The 13,749-nt window shown below is 34.7% G+C and overlaps 2 protein-coding genes across 3 annotated transcripts; both read right to left on the bottom strand.

Annotated features, from left to right (window-relative positions):
* Window positions 1-1,893: 1,893 nt before the first annotated feature.
* Window positions 1,894-5,930, bottom strand: LOC107788022 (uncharacterized). Its single transcript, XM_075244791.1, has 2 exons — window positions 5,491-5,930; window positions 1,894-2,164 (listed from the first exon to the last, which is right to left on the bottom strand). The coding sequence occupies exons 1-2, from the start codon at window positions 5,668-5,670 to the stop codon at window positions 1,991-1,993; spliced, it is 354 nt and encodes a 117-aa protein (XP_075100892.1). The 5' UTR covers window positions 5,671-5,930; the 3' UTR covers window positions 1,894-1,990.
* Window positions 5,931-7,463: 1,533 nt separating this feature from the next.
* On the bottom strand, window positions 7,464-13,501 carry LOC107788023 (alkaline/neutral invertase CINV2). 2 transcript variants are annotated; one of them, XM_016609665.2, is made up of 5 exons: window positions 13,342-13,501; window positions 11,720-12,121; window positions 10,964-11,395; window positions 8,405-8,963; window positions 7,464-8,078 (listed from the first exon to the last, which is right to left on the bottom strand). In XM_016609665.2, the coding sequence occupies exons 2-5, from the start codon at window positions 12,086-12,088 to the stop codon at window positions 7,783-7,785; spliced, it is 1,656 nt and encodes a 551-aa protein (XP_016465151.2). In that variant the 5' UTR covers window positions 12,089-12,121; window positions 13,342-13,501; the 3' UTR covers window positions 7,464-7,782. The 2 variants fall into 2 exon arrangements, with proteins under 2 accessions (XP_016465151.2, XP_075100530.1); XM_075244429.1 differs by lacking the exon at window positions 13,342-13,501 and adding an exon at window positions 11,477-11,586 and having other exon boundaries at window positions 11,720-11,860.
* Window positions 13,502-13,749: the final 248 nt, after the last annotated feature.

Raw genomic sequence — 13,749 nt, 5'->3', positions numbered from 1 at the left:
TTTCAGAATTTAAAACTGCTAATTAATACAGCAGCTATAGCCACTCACTCCAACTCATCCCACTTCTTAGATGTGATTATCTGATATTTATGTAATTAATAGCTTGTATTTACTTTCAATTTCATGCTAACTTACGAATTATGAATGAAACACAAATCAGGATTTATTTATTTTTATTTCATGCAACATTTTAAATTAACATGTAATTAATTATTAATACATCTCAAATATTTTATCTTTAGTTTGATTCGATAATTCACAAGTCATATGTATCACGGACCCGTGGTGTTTGGTTTCAAACTTTTGAGAGAGTTTTCTTTAGTTTTTTTTCGCAAACTCTTTTTCAACCTGATTTTCGGAGACCAGTTTTTTATAAAATTTTCAAGTGCTAATGCTAGTAAAGTGGTGGCTTGGCATTTGAAAAGAAAGAAGAAATCATCAAGAATTAATTAGCTTTGTAACACAAGAATTCATCCCCCATAGAATCATTTCTTAGATGGAATTTAAGATAAGCAACCATGTTTCACTATCTTTCTCATGGTAAGTCACTTTCTTTTGCAGCCTAATTAGTCAAAGATGAAGTGAAGGTTAAGACCAGTGGATGAGTGAGTAAAGAGTATTCCTCACTACTCTTGACTTGAACGATATAATTTTATTTACTTAAACTAAATTTGTATCTATTGCCACAAAGTAATAGTTGGTGCCATAGACCGCCTTTACACGATAATGTTAGTCTCCTAAGGAAAAAGACAGCAAGTGAGAGAAAAAAAAAATAGCTCGATATACAAAGTATTTCATATTCCCGCATGATTCGGGAAGGGTCGTACCCCAAGAGGTGTGATGCAAGCATAAATGACTGATTTCACGGTTGAAACCTATGACTTGTAGATTACACGCAAGACAACTTTATTATTGGTCCAAGACTTCATCACGTTGAACTAAATTGAATTTTTTTAAATGGCTAGAATTACCTTATGTAAAGAGAGAGTTTCCATTCCGACTAAACCAAAGGTGGTGTAACCTATATGATGGAGTTGTCACCTTATTGGGGTTCTCTTTCTATTTTCAAAATTAACTTAGCTACAGCAACTTTTCTGTACAAGCAAAAACAGTTTAAAAAAGGGAAGAAAAAGGAATATCCTTTTCTCTTTTTACCTGGAAAGGACTTCTCAAACCCTATAGGCAAAGACCTTTCAACTTGTCTCCAAATTAAGAGACTCATAAAGTTTCTTGTAGCAAGCACACAAGCCATCTTAGTAACTTAAACCATAGCTACCATACCACATGAATTTGTCGATGTAAATTAAAGTGAAAATACATATTAATTAATCATAGTTAAGTAATATAAGTGTATCTAAAGGTACATGCCTAATATTCATGTGGATTGAAGTAAACACCGAATGTAGGTAAGTATTTTCCGAGTTTCTTACTGCCAACACCGATTGTGGGCAAGTATTTTCCGAGTTTCTTACTGTCCCTCGAATTTGTTGCAATGTTGCCTCATCCAATGAAGATGAATAAAAGGCTGCTAGTATATGTTGGAAAAGGACAAGTTCCTTTTGTAAGAAAAATTACAAGGTCCAAACACTACCTTTCTGCACAAATTACACAACACTATGTTGGTGAACACTAGCCTTGCTCTCTGTAGGATCAGACTCCTAAATTATGTTTACAGTGACCGCTTATCCTTTATAGAGAATAGTTGAACGTGATCAATGAATTGTCTGAAGCCAAAGGAAGAAAAAACTCAGATAAGAAGAGCAAATTAGGTAGAACTAATTTTCCAAGCTCAAGCCTCAAAGAGGAAGAACAGGATAATTTCAGGCTATCTTATCCAGAAAATTTCAAGGAGGTGCAGATCTAAATTTCTTTTCTTCTCTAAGTAACAGAGGCTGCATAAGTTCAATCTTGAATAAATTTTATACGAGCATCCAGCAAACTAGCTGTATAAATAAACATATGAGTGAAACTTTTTCCTACTTTTAGTGCTTCACTTCTTTGCTTTTGCAAATCTCAGACAACGGTACTTCTCCCCACTAACTGTTATCTCAAGAGCTCCATCTTGATTGTCTTGATTAGATGCAGTTCCCATTAGCACACTTTTCTCTTTCTCAAGGTTTTCCCTCTCCATCTTTAACCGGGCTTCTTGCCGAGCAATTTCTGCCTGGGATCAAAAGTGTGACATGTTACAAATCCTCAAGGGAACATCATTTATCATAAAGGTAGATACTTAACTCATATTTGCAACTGTTACAAAATCTAAACAACACAAGACGACCATATATTTCCTTCTTCGACTAATGTATGTTTCTGCACTGAACTTTAAACTCATATAAATAGACCCTGTTGTGAATGTTGAGCATGTTATCATTCATTAGACCATCTTTCTAGGGAACTTGGAGCCTCTAATTCCATATTTGAGATTTATAGGTGACACAGAGCAAGTAAAAGTAACTATTGTTGGAACAGCTTACCAGCAGTAGTAGTAAGCAAAATGTAATAGTTACCTTAATTGCGAAAATTTCAGCATTTACACATGTCTCAGTTCTCATTATTCTGAAAATGATCTATATTATTGCTACATTTGGAAGTCAATTGTTGGCAAAAGCTACATGGCCAACATTCAAATTGTCACATCCAATCAGAATGTGGGATTTTTCTAAGCTCCGGAAATGGTCACTGCCAAATGGCACAGAGAATCACTACTGATAAAGATCCATCCTCTATAAAACTTGATGAACGGAAGGCATCTTTGGGCAGATTAATTTTGAAATAAAATATAGTGGAATGGCTAGCAGACAGTTATGCAGCATGCAATTAGAATTTTCATAACTGTCTTCTTGTCAAAAAGATGTAGGGCTGTGTGGTGTTCAAGAGGAAGTATGTAGTCTTTGAAATGGGAAACCTGAATACCCATTCAATTTTGCACTCAACAGTAGTAAAGCAGCAACAGCAAACACATTGATTTCATACAAAACAATTTCGACTTCTAATACATGCGGCTCCAAAGGAGGCTCCATGGTCACATATTACAGTATCATGCATTCCATCAAGTTTCCATATGAGCTGTAGACTCGGAAGGCCTTTAATATTGGTTAAAAATAAGATAATGACATGCAATATGAAGGGGCGCATATGATCCCTTAATCGCCTCGACAGATACCACAAATCTGCCAACCCTATTTAATCTCTTGAATAATAGCACATACAGGGATGACTTGTGCAAGCTAGAACTTCGTAAAATATCTATCTGATTGCTCCAATATGATAATCTTGTAAATTATGAGATCGACACAAAGGCACTATACATTGCGTACACATATAAGTGAGAGAAGGCGTTTTCCAGAGTCACATCACTCTGGAAGTCCTAGAGTCTGAAGGCCATTGTGTGCAAGTGCATGATAAGTATTTCTTGTGAGGGGATACATTTAATGGAGCTAGCTGAATCATTTCTATCTTCTTGAGTCCTAATGCAAGCAAGTTTTAAGTGGAACTTCTGTAGAATTACTGCTGAATGTGGGAAGCACCTGTTCTTTTACAGATCAAAACCAAGGATTCAACTTGCATTTCCCCAAAACAAAATCACTGAGAAATAATTTCTGATTCAACTCCAGGGGTTAATGTGTTAGCTACCATATTTGAAATGACACTCAGCTGGCCTTTATAGAGAAATATTTGCAACAACGCTAGCACAAATTCTACAACCTTAGTATACACGGTCTAATTATTGCAAAAATCCTACTGGCTAGTCTTTAATATTAAGATCAACCTTAGACTACATAGATTCTCTTAATTCATTTAAGAAACAAAACATGTTGCTGAGACCCTGGTAAGTAAATTAGGTTATAAACCCTCAGTTAAATAGATAATCTATGATACAAAATGACCAGAGGTAAAATTAAGCAAGGGCTATCCTCTCATTTATGTTGCTATTTGATATGCCAGTAGCACCATTTAGCTTGTACATCATCAAGTCCAATCTATACTGTTACGCTTATCCAATGCTTGTAAGTTTGTAACAAGGATTCTTTAACCATATTAGGTGAGTGTAAACCTGGTTGGCTAGCCCGGGTAGTAGGTTGCTTAGCCAACCTTTTAAACCACATGAAATTCCAAGAAAACTGGCTTTGCATATTCACATTAAGAGGTCGACAAGTATCCTTTTAACATGATGGAGTAAATTTGTCATTTCATTTCATTCATTCCATTGAAGGGTCTACCACTCTCCTATAAATAAATGAAAATCTCACTTATGAATTAAAGAAAAACAATAAATGCTACATGTCCTGTACTATATCCCTCCAGCGTTAGTTATAAAAAAAAAGGTTCTTCCATTTTTCTCAAGCATAATATGAAAGGAATTATAAACTAATCAATATATTCCATTCAATCAACCAATCATCAATAGATCAACAATGCCTCAATCCTAAACTAGTAGGATTAGATAAATGAACATTATGTGTCCATTCTACTCTATTCGGGCTTATTTCATTCCACTACTAGTACGTACTGTGTTTTCAGGCAAAATCGGAATTTCTCTAAAACTAGAGGTTCTCTTATTTGTACTTATACAATACTGACATACACGTCTCCAGACAAACTACAAAGACATTTGACAAACATCTGATCTGATGTAAGTACAACAACAACTAAGCATTAGTCTCAACTAGTTGGTACAGTCTATGTGAGTCCTTTGTTCCATTATGTTCTATTAATACTAAGTCTGCATTAATTCGGATAAACTATAGGTCTTTTAAATTAACTTTTCTCCATGTGATTTTAAAACTAATTCATCCCCATTTAGCACATATTGGTCTTCATAGGAGTTAGGACAGGGCGAAACCTACTCATCCTATACTGTGTTCCTTCTATTTTAGTAATCAAAAATAAAGAAAAAATGTTCTCCATTTTTTCAAGCACACTTCGAAGTAATCTAACAAATCTATTCCATTTCTCAGGGGGAAAAAATGTATTCACAAAAATTACTGCACTTGCAATCAGCAGCTAACTTTGAGTAATTCAGTCAATTGAACAAAATGGAATCTTTAAAAGACAATCACACTAGCCCGTTTGGACATAAGAAATTTTTCCCTTATTTCCAGAAAATTTTGCTTTTTTCGAATTACACGTTTGTTCATAAAATTTCCAATTTTCACTTGAAGATGCATTTTGAAAATTTTCGAAAATTTAAAAACTCAAAAAACCTATTTTTCAAAATTTTCGCTCAAATCACTCACAAAACTTCAAAAACAACCCAAAATTATATTATGTCTAAACACAACTCTATAAATTTCAAATAACATTTTCACTTGAAAAAAATTTTCCCCCTATTTTGGAATTTTACAATTCTTATGTAAAATTCCCCACTTGCAATCTTCAGTATATTTTGAGAAATTCACTCAAACCCAATTCAAGAAACACCAAAATAAGTTCAAAAAACTAAGCTTTTCAAAGAAAGAATGGATTTGTTTGGGGGGGGGGGGGGGTTACCTCACGACGAGAGAGCTCAGCTTTCCAAGCAGCTTCTCGCTCAGCAACTTCACGCTCCCGCTCCTCAATGTAACTCTGCATCTCCCTTTCTTTCATTATCCTGTCTTGTATATCTGCATCTAATGCTTCTTTCAATTCTTGTACGAATTTATCAACCACTGCTTTAATTCTCAGCGACATTAAACAACAACTCTTTTTGACTCTTCTTCTTCTTCAAAAAAAAAATATTCTGATTATTCCTTTTTTTTCTATTTCAAAGAGACCCTTTTTGGAGAAAACTGCTAATTTCTGGTTGCTGCTGGCATGAAAGGGAAAATCAAAGAGGGAAGAGAACTTTGGTTTGGCTTTTTTGGGTTTACAGTTAGACAACTGTTGAAGCAAAGAATATGTGAGATCAATTTTAGGCCTTTAGTTTTCTTTTCTTTTTGTTTCTTCCCCCTTCTCATTCCCAAAGCGGTATTACTTTTAGGTTCAAGTTCTGAAAATAAAATAATTTTATAGGGATTACTTTTGCCTTTAATAAGTCTTATACAGCGTAAATTAAGATTAGTTGAAGTTCCAATGCGAATGAAAAAACAAAAAAGAAAGTATTACTAGTACTATTTTTGTTTTAATTTAAATGACTGCTGGTTGAGTGAATAAAAAATTAAAAAATTAATTGACTGGTAGTGAAAAAATGTTAAACTAATAATCAATAAGTTCAATTGAAAAAACTATCACATTAAAGTTTAAATTAGAAAAACGAAATTGAATGTTTGAAAGTTGTAAAAATTAGGTTTAAATGGTATATTGAAATAGTCAATGAGCCTTTATTTTATTACCATAAACATACAAGTTTTGACTATTCTTAAATGTAAAACAATTATTTATAATATTTTTATGGAAGTTCAGATACATCATTTTAGAAATCTCAAAATGATTAAGCAACCTTGATTTAAATTATCAAGAAAATTAGATGCGTTGATCTTCGTATCTGGAACCTCCCGTTCTTTTCGAACAGCAAATACTTATATTTTCCCCTTGATAAGAATTTTGCTCAATCTTTCTTTCTGATATTCTCAAGCGTATTATTCTCTTTTTGGTCAAACAAATACTCCTTCCATCATCCATGATTACACGTTTTAACTTTTTTCAAAAAATTCATTAAATGATTTTTTATATTTAATAGTATATCCAAATTATAGTTGCTTTATGTAATAGCTCAATCTACTAGTGATATGTCTACTTTAGACTTAGGCTTATACGGCTTTAAAATATTTCACTAAGATTTAAGGCTTGTTTATTTATATACCCAAATTTTTTCTCGTGTTTTGTTGACGTAAGATTTGCCCAGTTGACGTAAGATTTGCCCAGGTGTTGCGCACTAAAATGATCCATTTCTCTTCGATTTGTACGAGACAAACGTTCGCACTTTGTTTGAGGGTCCTAGTATCTAATATTGACACTTTTTTTCCTAATTTGTCACAGAAATATTTTCTTGGATGATAAGTGAGGTCGTTTAGGCGACTTTCATTTTCTTGCGTGACATGTTCGGATTATGTGGGATCCAAATTAACGATCGACACAAAAAAATGTTCTATTATAGTATTCAATTGTAGGTTTTTATCTTATTAGAGCTCTTATTCTTGGTTCTCATCTGTCTCAAACATGTTCCATTTGGAAGCCTGATAAAGACTGCCTCTGCTATAGCCTTTATTCACTATTTCCTTTGATCATTGGTGCTTTATTTACACTTTTTTTGTTGAATTTTTTTTCATCAGTTGTTAATTATCAATAGGGCAGCAAATTGATAAACTATATATAACTGAAATTACACTAGCATAGCAGGAGAGTATTAAAACTGTTAGCAAATTTATTCTTCTTACGACGAGTGAGGCTTGCTTAGTTAGTGAGCTACCTCTAAGTTTGTAATGTATTACTCAGGTAGTTATCTTTGAGCATAACTTTGTTTAGCTGCAGCAAGGGACAAATATATCAACATTTTTTTTCAATTTAGGCAACAATGGATATAGTTAGAAACATCATATTCACTGTCTTTGTCCAAACAATTAGAGCATCAGTATCTAAAATTTGTCCAACACAGTGGAAGCTATCAAAACAAAAGTCTCTTATTTTGAGAAACAAGACATTGATCTGGCTGGATGCTAATTTACATAAAGGAAGCTCTTGAGCAAACCTAGATGGACAGAAATAGCCAAAGAATTGTGTTCTTGTAATGTAACAAAAAGATCTCTCACCTGCTGTGTTTCTCTATTCATTTCTACCATAGTCTCTTGCTTCAACTCAACATTTTCAACACGTCCATGAAGATGATCGCTTGATTACAGGCTTCATTTGCTTGTCCTCTTCCAAAGAGATCATTCCCAAGTGTGAAGGATCCTCCAACAACATCTTTGCTACAAGATATCCGGCAATTGACCACGTTTGATACTTCCTTGCTTGTTTACCAATGTATCTTCCGAGTTTTCCATCATAGTATTCAGGCCAGCTGTCCTTGAGCAAGCGGCTCTCAGCAAGATCAATTGCTCGTCTTGCTATTTGTGGCCGCCCAGTCTTAATGCAGGCAGCCGTCAGCAACCACAAAAGCACTGCATTTAAGAGATGAATTATATGTTGCATTAGCAAGTGTAAGATCAATAGAATCAACCTATGCATTTCATTTCTTTTCTTTCTGGCAGTGCTCAGTAGCAATACTGAGGCGCCATCTTTCTCTTATAAAACTAAGACAACAGTTCCGTGGAAACTGCAGTTGAACAAACATTATGCAAAGCAATGAATCCTTTATCCTTGTAACATAGCACTCAAGTGTATAGCATTACTTCCAATGAGAATCAAAGTCATGCGCTACTCAATTGCAGGAGTTAAAAAAGTAAAGTATCAAATCAATTACAGAGCTGAAGGATGATGGTCGAACCTGGCCAAGATCCTCCATTATGGTAACTCCATCTAATATTCTTGGGATCACAACCAGTAACTATCTGCCATTCATGATTTTCAATTGCTGGATAACATATCTTCAAAGGCATATCTGCTACTAGCTCCTCCCAGCGCTCTTCTATGAGATCCATAATAGCAGCAGCTTGCTCTGGGGTGGCAAGGGAAGACAAAATAGCGATACAGTTACCCAAAGCAAACCACCTGAAGTCCATCCTAGCAGGACTAACATTTCCAATAAAGTAACCACCACGCATAGGCACAAAATCAAATACCCACTCCGGGATTGAATCAGGAATAACATTAAACTTATTTACTGCAGTGTGAGAATACTCTTCAGTTTTATAGCGGTATATGTCATTTAATTGTTGAAAGTCAAGCCAGAAATAACTTCGCATATGAAAACTCAAGGCATGCAGGCGCTTCACTATTCTCTCAATAAATTCTTTCCCCTCTGCATCGTGCTTCAACATTGCCAATGCAGATCTCAGTGCCATGAAGAAGAGTGCTTGGATCTCGATAGGATAACCATAAATGCCCTGAAAATCAACCACGATAATTTAAAAATCCAACTATTGTCTCTTCAAGGGCAAAACACCAATTATGGGACCTAATATGCAAGTAACTACTAGGTAATGACATTCTAATATTTATCACGACAAAACAAATTTTGGGAAGGCCGGAAATAGTTGTGTTACTATTCTTTTAAGCATAATGTGTACAGTCCTCTAAGAGTGGATAAGGAAACTCACAAAGGTAAGAATTCCAGTCTCCTAGTTTAAAGCTATTTATGATGCTTAGAGTTTCCAGATCACTGTCAGATTTATGGAGTAATATAAACAAAACGTTCACCTCCAAGATATTCATCAACTTATTAAAACTCAAATGTTTGAAGAAATTTGAATGTCATTGATAGCTAAGCTGGAACAGAAAAACAATGAAATCTAGAAATTCAACATGAGGCATTACCAGAAACAATTCAATTGAGCCATGTTATGTTTTCTATTTTTCTTTAAAAAAATCAGTAAAACAAGATTTAACTAGATAAGCCTTGTTATGTTTTCTTTGTCTTCTATCTCCTAGGTCTGAAGATTATTCACATTACAGATAAAGAAAGAAATAGAAAAAAAAAATTAAAAAAAAAAAAAGAAAAGAAAAGAGGAAGACAAGTATTTCTTTTCCGCTTCAACAAAGAAGAATATGAGCTATGTGGCAGCTTTTTAGGACTTAAAAACATAATAAAATTATCTCTTCTTCCCTTTTCTGGTCTTGCTTTTTTCTTTTAGCTTTATCATTTATTTCTCTTTGAATGACAATTCTCTAGGTCAATCTAAAAGCAGTAATCATTAAAGATGAATGATTTGTATTCCTCACAGATGTTACTTGTCTGAGAAACCAACAGATTAGTTAAGTACTGTTATTCCAAACATCAAGATTGTATATGTCCTACACTTGAACATAAGTACGGGACCGAAAAATCAATATTCTGAACAATTGAACAACTATCGCTGACCAAGGAAAAACATCACTTGAAGAGGCTAATTAATGAGGCAAACAAACTTTTAAGGGGATAAGTCATAATTAAGGTAAACTAAGAGTCTTTCATCTCCCCAATTTAGCAATGTCTGCATTGTTAACAAACCACCAATGAAGTTTACCTTAGGATGCAGTCCAATGGACCAAGGAGTTGTACAAAGAGCATTTCCCAAACATACTGATTTTAAATTAAAAAAAAAGGGCATCGCCTATTGCTATATTATTTTCCTAAAGCAACTTAGAAGAGAGATCTACGCGCATAAGCACTTACCTTAAAGATCACTAACAAAGATACACCAAGAACATTCAATGAATTCTACTACATCCTAAAATCCATTTCCTGTGATTTAGAGCCCATCTCATGTAATCATAGGGATAAAGAAACGAAATGAAAGGGCTCTGATAGAACACAAGTTCTTTTTCTGACTGAAAGACTTGTGAATCTTAGAGCAATAACCACGAACATAAGATGGAAGATGTAAAAAAAAAGTTCCTAGAAGTCCATGATACCAACCCTTTAGTCAATTGAGCATGAGATTTCTTAACAAAATTCTTTTAGTTTTGCTGATACAATAAAGATCAGTTTACATCATTGGATACCAAAGAGATTCAACTTGTTATTAGCACTATTTGGGTGTTTGTGCAAGCTTTTCAGATATTTTTTAACTTATCTACTCATTTGATAAAAATTAAAAGTGCTTATCTACCCCTTTGGTCACCCCGCAACTTATGGTTTTTCAGCTTATAAGCACTTACGGTTTGACCAAGATTTTACTAATTTATCTCTAACAACTTTAATGGCATTTCATTCATTCTAATATAAGATTGCATATCAGCACTTTTTGTCAACACATCAATGCTTATAATCAGTTTTAGCACTTATATGCAAACACGTAACTGCTTTGTTTATCAACTACATTCGATAAGCTAAGTCAAATGGGCTCTATCACACTGATAAAAAGATCCAACAATGTTAACAAGTTAAGATGGAAAAATATATTACCATCCTCCGATCAATCATTGAGCATCCATCAGCACATAGCAGCGTGGGAAACGTGTCAAATCCTTCAGACAGACACAAGCTCAATATAAGCCTCATCCCCTTTTGGCACTCTGGTGTTTCAGAGAGACTCATGTCTCCAGTAGATTTTGTGTAAGCACGTAGAAGAATTATCCACCAAAACCCAGAATCAACTGGAGCAACTCTTCCAATTGCACTCTCACCAAAATCTGCTACTATAGTATCTGTCTTACGAACAGGATCATGAAGAACCTTGAAACTAGCAGGCATAACCCCTTCTCCCAGCTTGAATCTATCTATTCTTTTTTCCCACCCCTGAAGCTGAAGTGTCTTCAACAAGAAGTTCTTAACTATATCTGGCTCTCCGTTCATCAGGAAGGCCAAAGCACTAGGCACAAAATCTCGAACAAAAACCTACACATCAAACAAAAAACTTATATGGATAAATACGCTGATGATATAGATAATACTATACTCCTTATCACATCACTGTACCTCACTCCACATTAAACCAGTTTCGCCATCAATATCCCACAATTATATGTATGGCATCAATAACCCACACATATACATGGGTTTCCAGTATTTTTGTCAAAAGGTCACACCTGATCATAGTATATGATACCAATATTATTTTTTATAGGTAGTATATGATACCAATATTATGCAAATTACAAAAGCAAAATCACATAAGAGCACCAAGATATTGTAATGCTTAGAATTCATATAAATACTGACCTGATCATAGTTGAGGACTTCTTCAGAAGCATGGTCAACTGCAGCAATTGTGCCAACTGGTTGACCCCGAAAATGAACCAAAGAGTGGCGGAGAGCATCCCAGGCTTCAGCAACCATTGGATGGGGCTCAAAAGAGTTCCGAGTTGATGAAGCCGGGGTGTCCAAGACTGACCGGCCTGGTGAGGCACTTTCATAATGATCTAAACCTCTCGATAGGCCTATGGATAACTCACTAAGTGACCTCTCATCAAATGATCTCTTCCTCTCTATGTTTAGCCTTGGCTTGTCGAGAAGCTTAGAGAGATCATAATCATCTATGTCAGAAATGGAGCAATGGGAGCTCACATTTCTCATTCCAGTTCCTTCCATGCTCACCTTAACCCTTCAATCCACAGAAGTACTCTGTATCACAAAAAATAACCCTTTTAGACCCCAACACAAGTTGCAGACCTACACAAAATTGCTACCTATTCATTAGACTATAGTGTCAACTGTCAACCAATTAGCATTCCAGGTCGCACAAAAAGAAGGCGCGTTAGACACACACTCACATATAAATATATGTTGATGTGTTTGTGAGCATGTGTTTGTATTAATCAATCAACTATGCCTCAATAGCTCGCTAGTTGGTTGGTTATATGAATCCCCTATATCTTATTGCTCTCCATCCAGACTCATTTCATTTCAATACTCATAAGTAATGTATGCACACACACATTAGACATATAGACCCACACATAAAATACACATGTGTGTGTGCATGCCCTCGAGTATGTTGAAACACATAAATAGATAGTCAAACAATAACCTTTTAGACTACAAATCAAGTTGCACAACCACATAAAAACACAAACTTGTTATCCCTCTCTATAAGAATAACGGAGTACTTGTCAACCCAATAACAATATGTCTCGCGCAAAAAGCGCATTTCTGTCCATAAAATTGGAATACTTGGGTGCATATGAGTAGAAAGTAGAAACACATAAATAGATGGTCAGAAAATCCATAATGTCATATTTTAAAACATCCACAATGAAAATTGTACAGAAAACACGTCTGCGTAACATCATGGCTCAATTGAACGCGAAAAATGGGTCAGTGGCAAATAGCTATGATCCCATCCATTATGCAAAGGGACAAACAAAGTAAGAATAAAAAGGATTTCACTTTCACAATCTTAAACACCTTTTTGAAGGTTATCAATAAGTTATAACCCTGGTAATTAGCATAACATTACCATAATCAAAATAACCTTATCCAAAAAAAAAGTACAGATATTTAACTGCTACTAATTACAATATCGGGTTCTATAAAGGAAGAATATGAAAAGATCAAATCTTTTAACATTTTAGCCATGTCCCAATTCAGAGAACAAGGTGCATATATTACAAACTCAAGATCCAAATACAATGAAGAAGAGAACATAATGAAAATAAAGAAATACATAAAGTAAAAAAAACTTTTTGAGAAGCATTATAAACAAATTACCAAGACCCAAATTAGATCTAAAGCTGATATAGCACAAAACTAAGAAAACATGCGCAGAAAATACATACTTTTAGGCAAAGAAGAGAAATATGTAGAGGAATATACGTTTTATAGAGAGAGAGAGAGAGAGAGACCTTAGCTAGTGAGAGAAATAAGAAGAAGAAGAAGAAGAAGAAGAAGAAGAAGAAGGGAGATTTTCCGACGGCAATGATGCCGGAGCGCCGGCGAGATCACCAGAGAGAGATAGTGTGTGTGTATGGAAATGGAGGAAGAGGAGAAAAAGATTCCATGTAATTAACAGCTGCTATTTATAGATCGATGAGAATTGCAATAAGTTTTGGCTATAGTGGGTCCTACATACAGCTGGAATATATTTATTCTGGATAAATTGGCAATTGAGAAATAAAAGAGAAAACAAAAATACTCCAATTTTCCTACGGTTATCACCCTTTCTAAATATGTGTAGAAAATATGGATTATTAAATGGAGAATTGGAAGGTTGGAAAAGGGACACTGGTGACACCAATGGTGGAAATTACTCT

Source organism: Nicotiana tabacum, chromosome 22 (genome assembly GCF_000715075.1).
Source record: "Nicotiana tabacum cultivar K326 chromosome 22, ASM71507v2, whole genome shotgun sequence".
Taxonomy (NCBI): domain Eukaryota; kingdom Viridiplantae; phylum Streptophyta; class Magnoliopsida; order Solanales; family Solanaceae; genus Nicotiana; species Nicotiana tabacum.
The sequence above is the reverse complement of the archived record's forward strand: the minus strand, read 5'-3'. Positions and strand labels throughout refer to the sequence as shown.

Coding starts and splice junctions, on each gene's coding strand:
- LOC107788022 (XM_075244791.1), bottom strand. CDS start 5,670: ATGTCGCTGAGAATTAAAGCAGTGGTTGATAAATTCGTACAAGAATTG. Junction 2,165..5,490: donor CTGAGCTCTCTCGTCGTGAG/GTAACCCCCCCC, acceptor TTTTGATCCCAG/GCAGAAATTGCTCGGCAAGA.
- LOC107788023 (XM_016609665.2), bottom strand. CDS start 12,088: ATGGAAGGAACTGGAATGAGAAATGTGAGCTCCCATTGCTCCATTTCT. Junction 8,964..10,963: donor CAATGATTGATCGGAGGATG/GTAATATATTTT, acceptor GTTGATTTTCAG/GGCATTTATGGTTATCCTAT. Junction 8,079..8,404: donor TAATGGAGGATCTTGGCCAG/GTTCGACCATCA, acceptor TCTTAAATGCAG/TGCTTTTGTGGTTGCTGACG.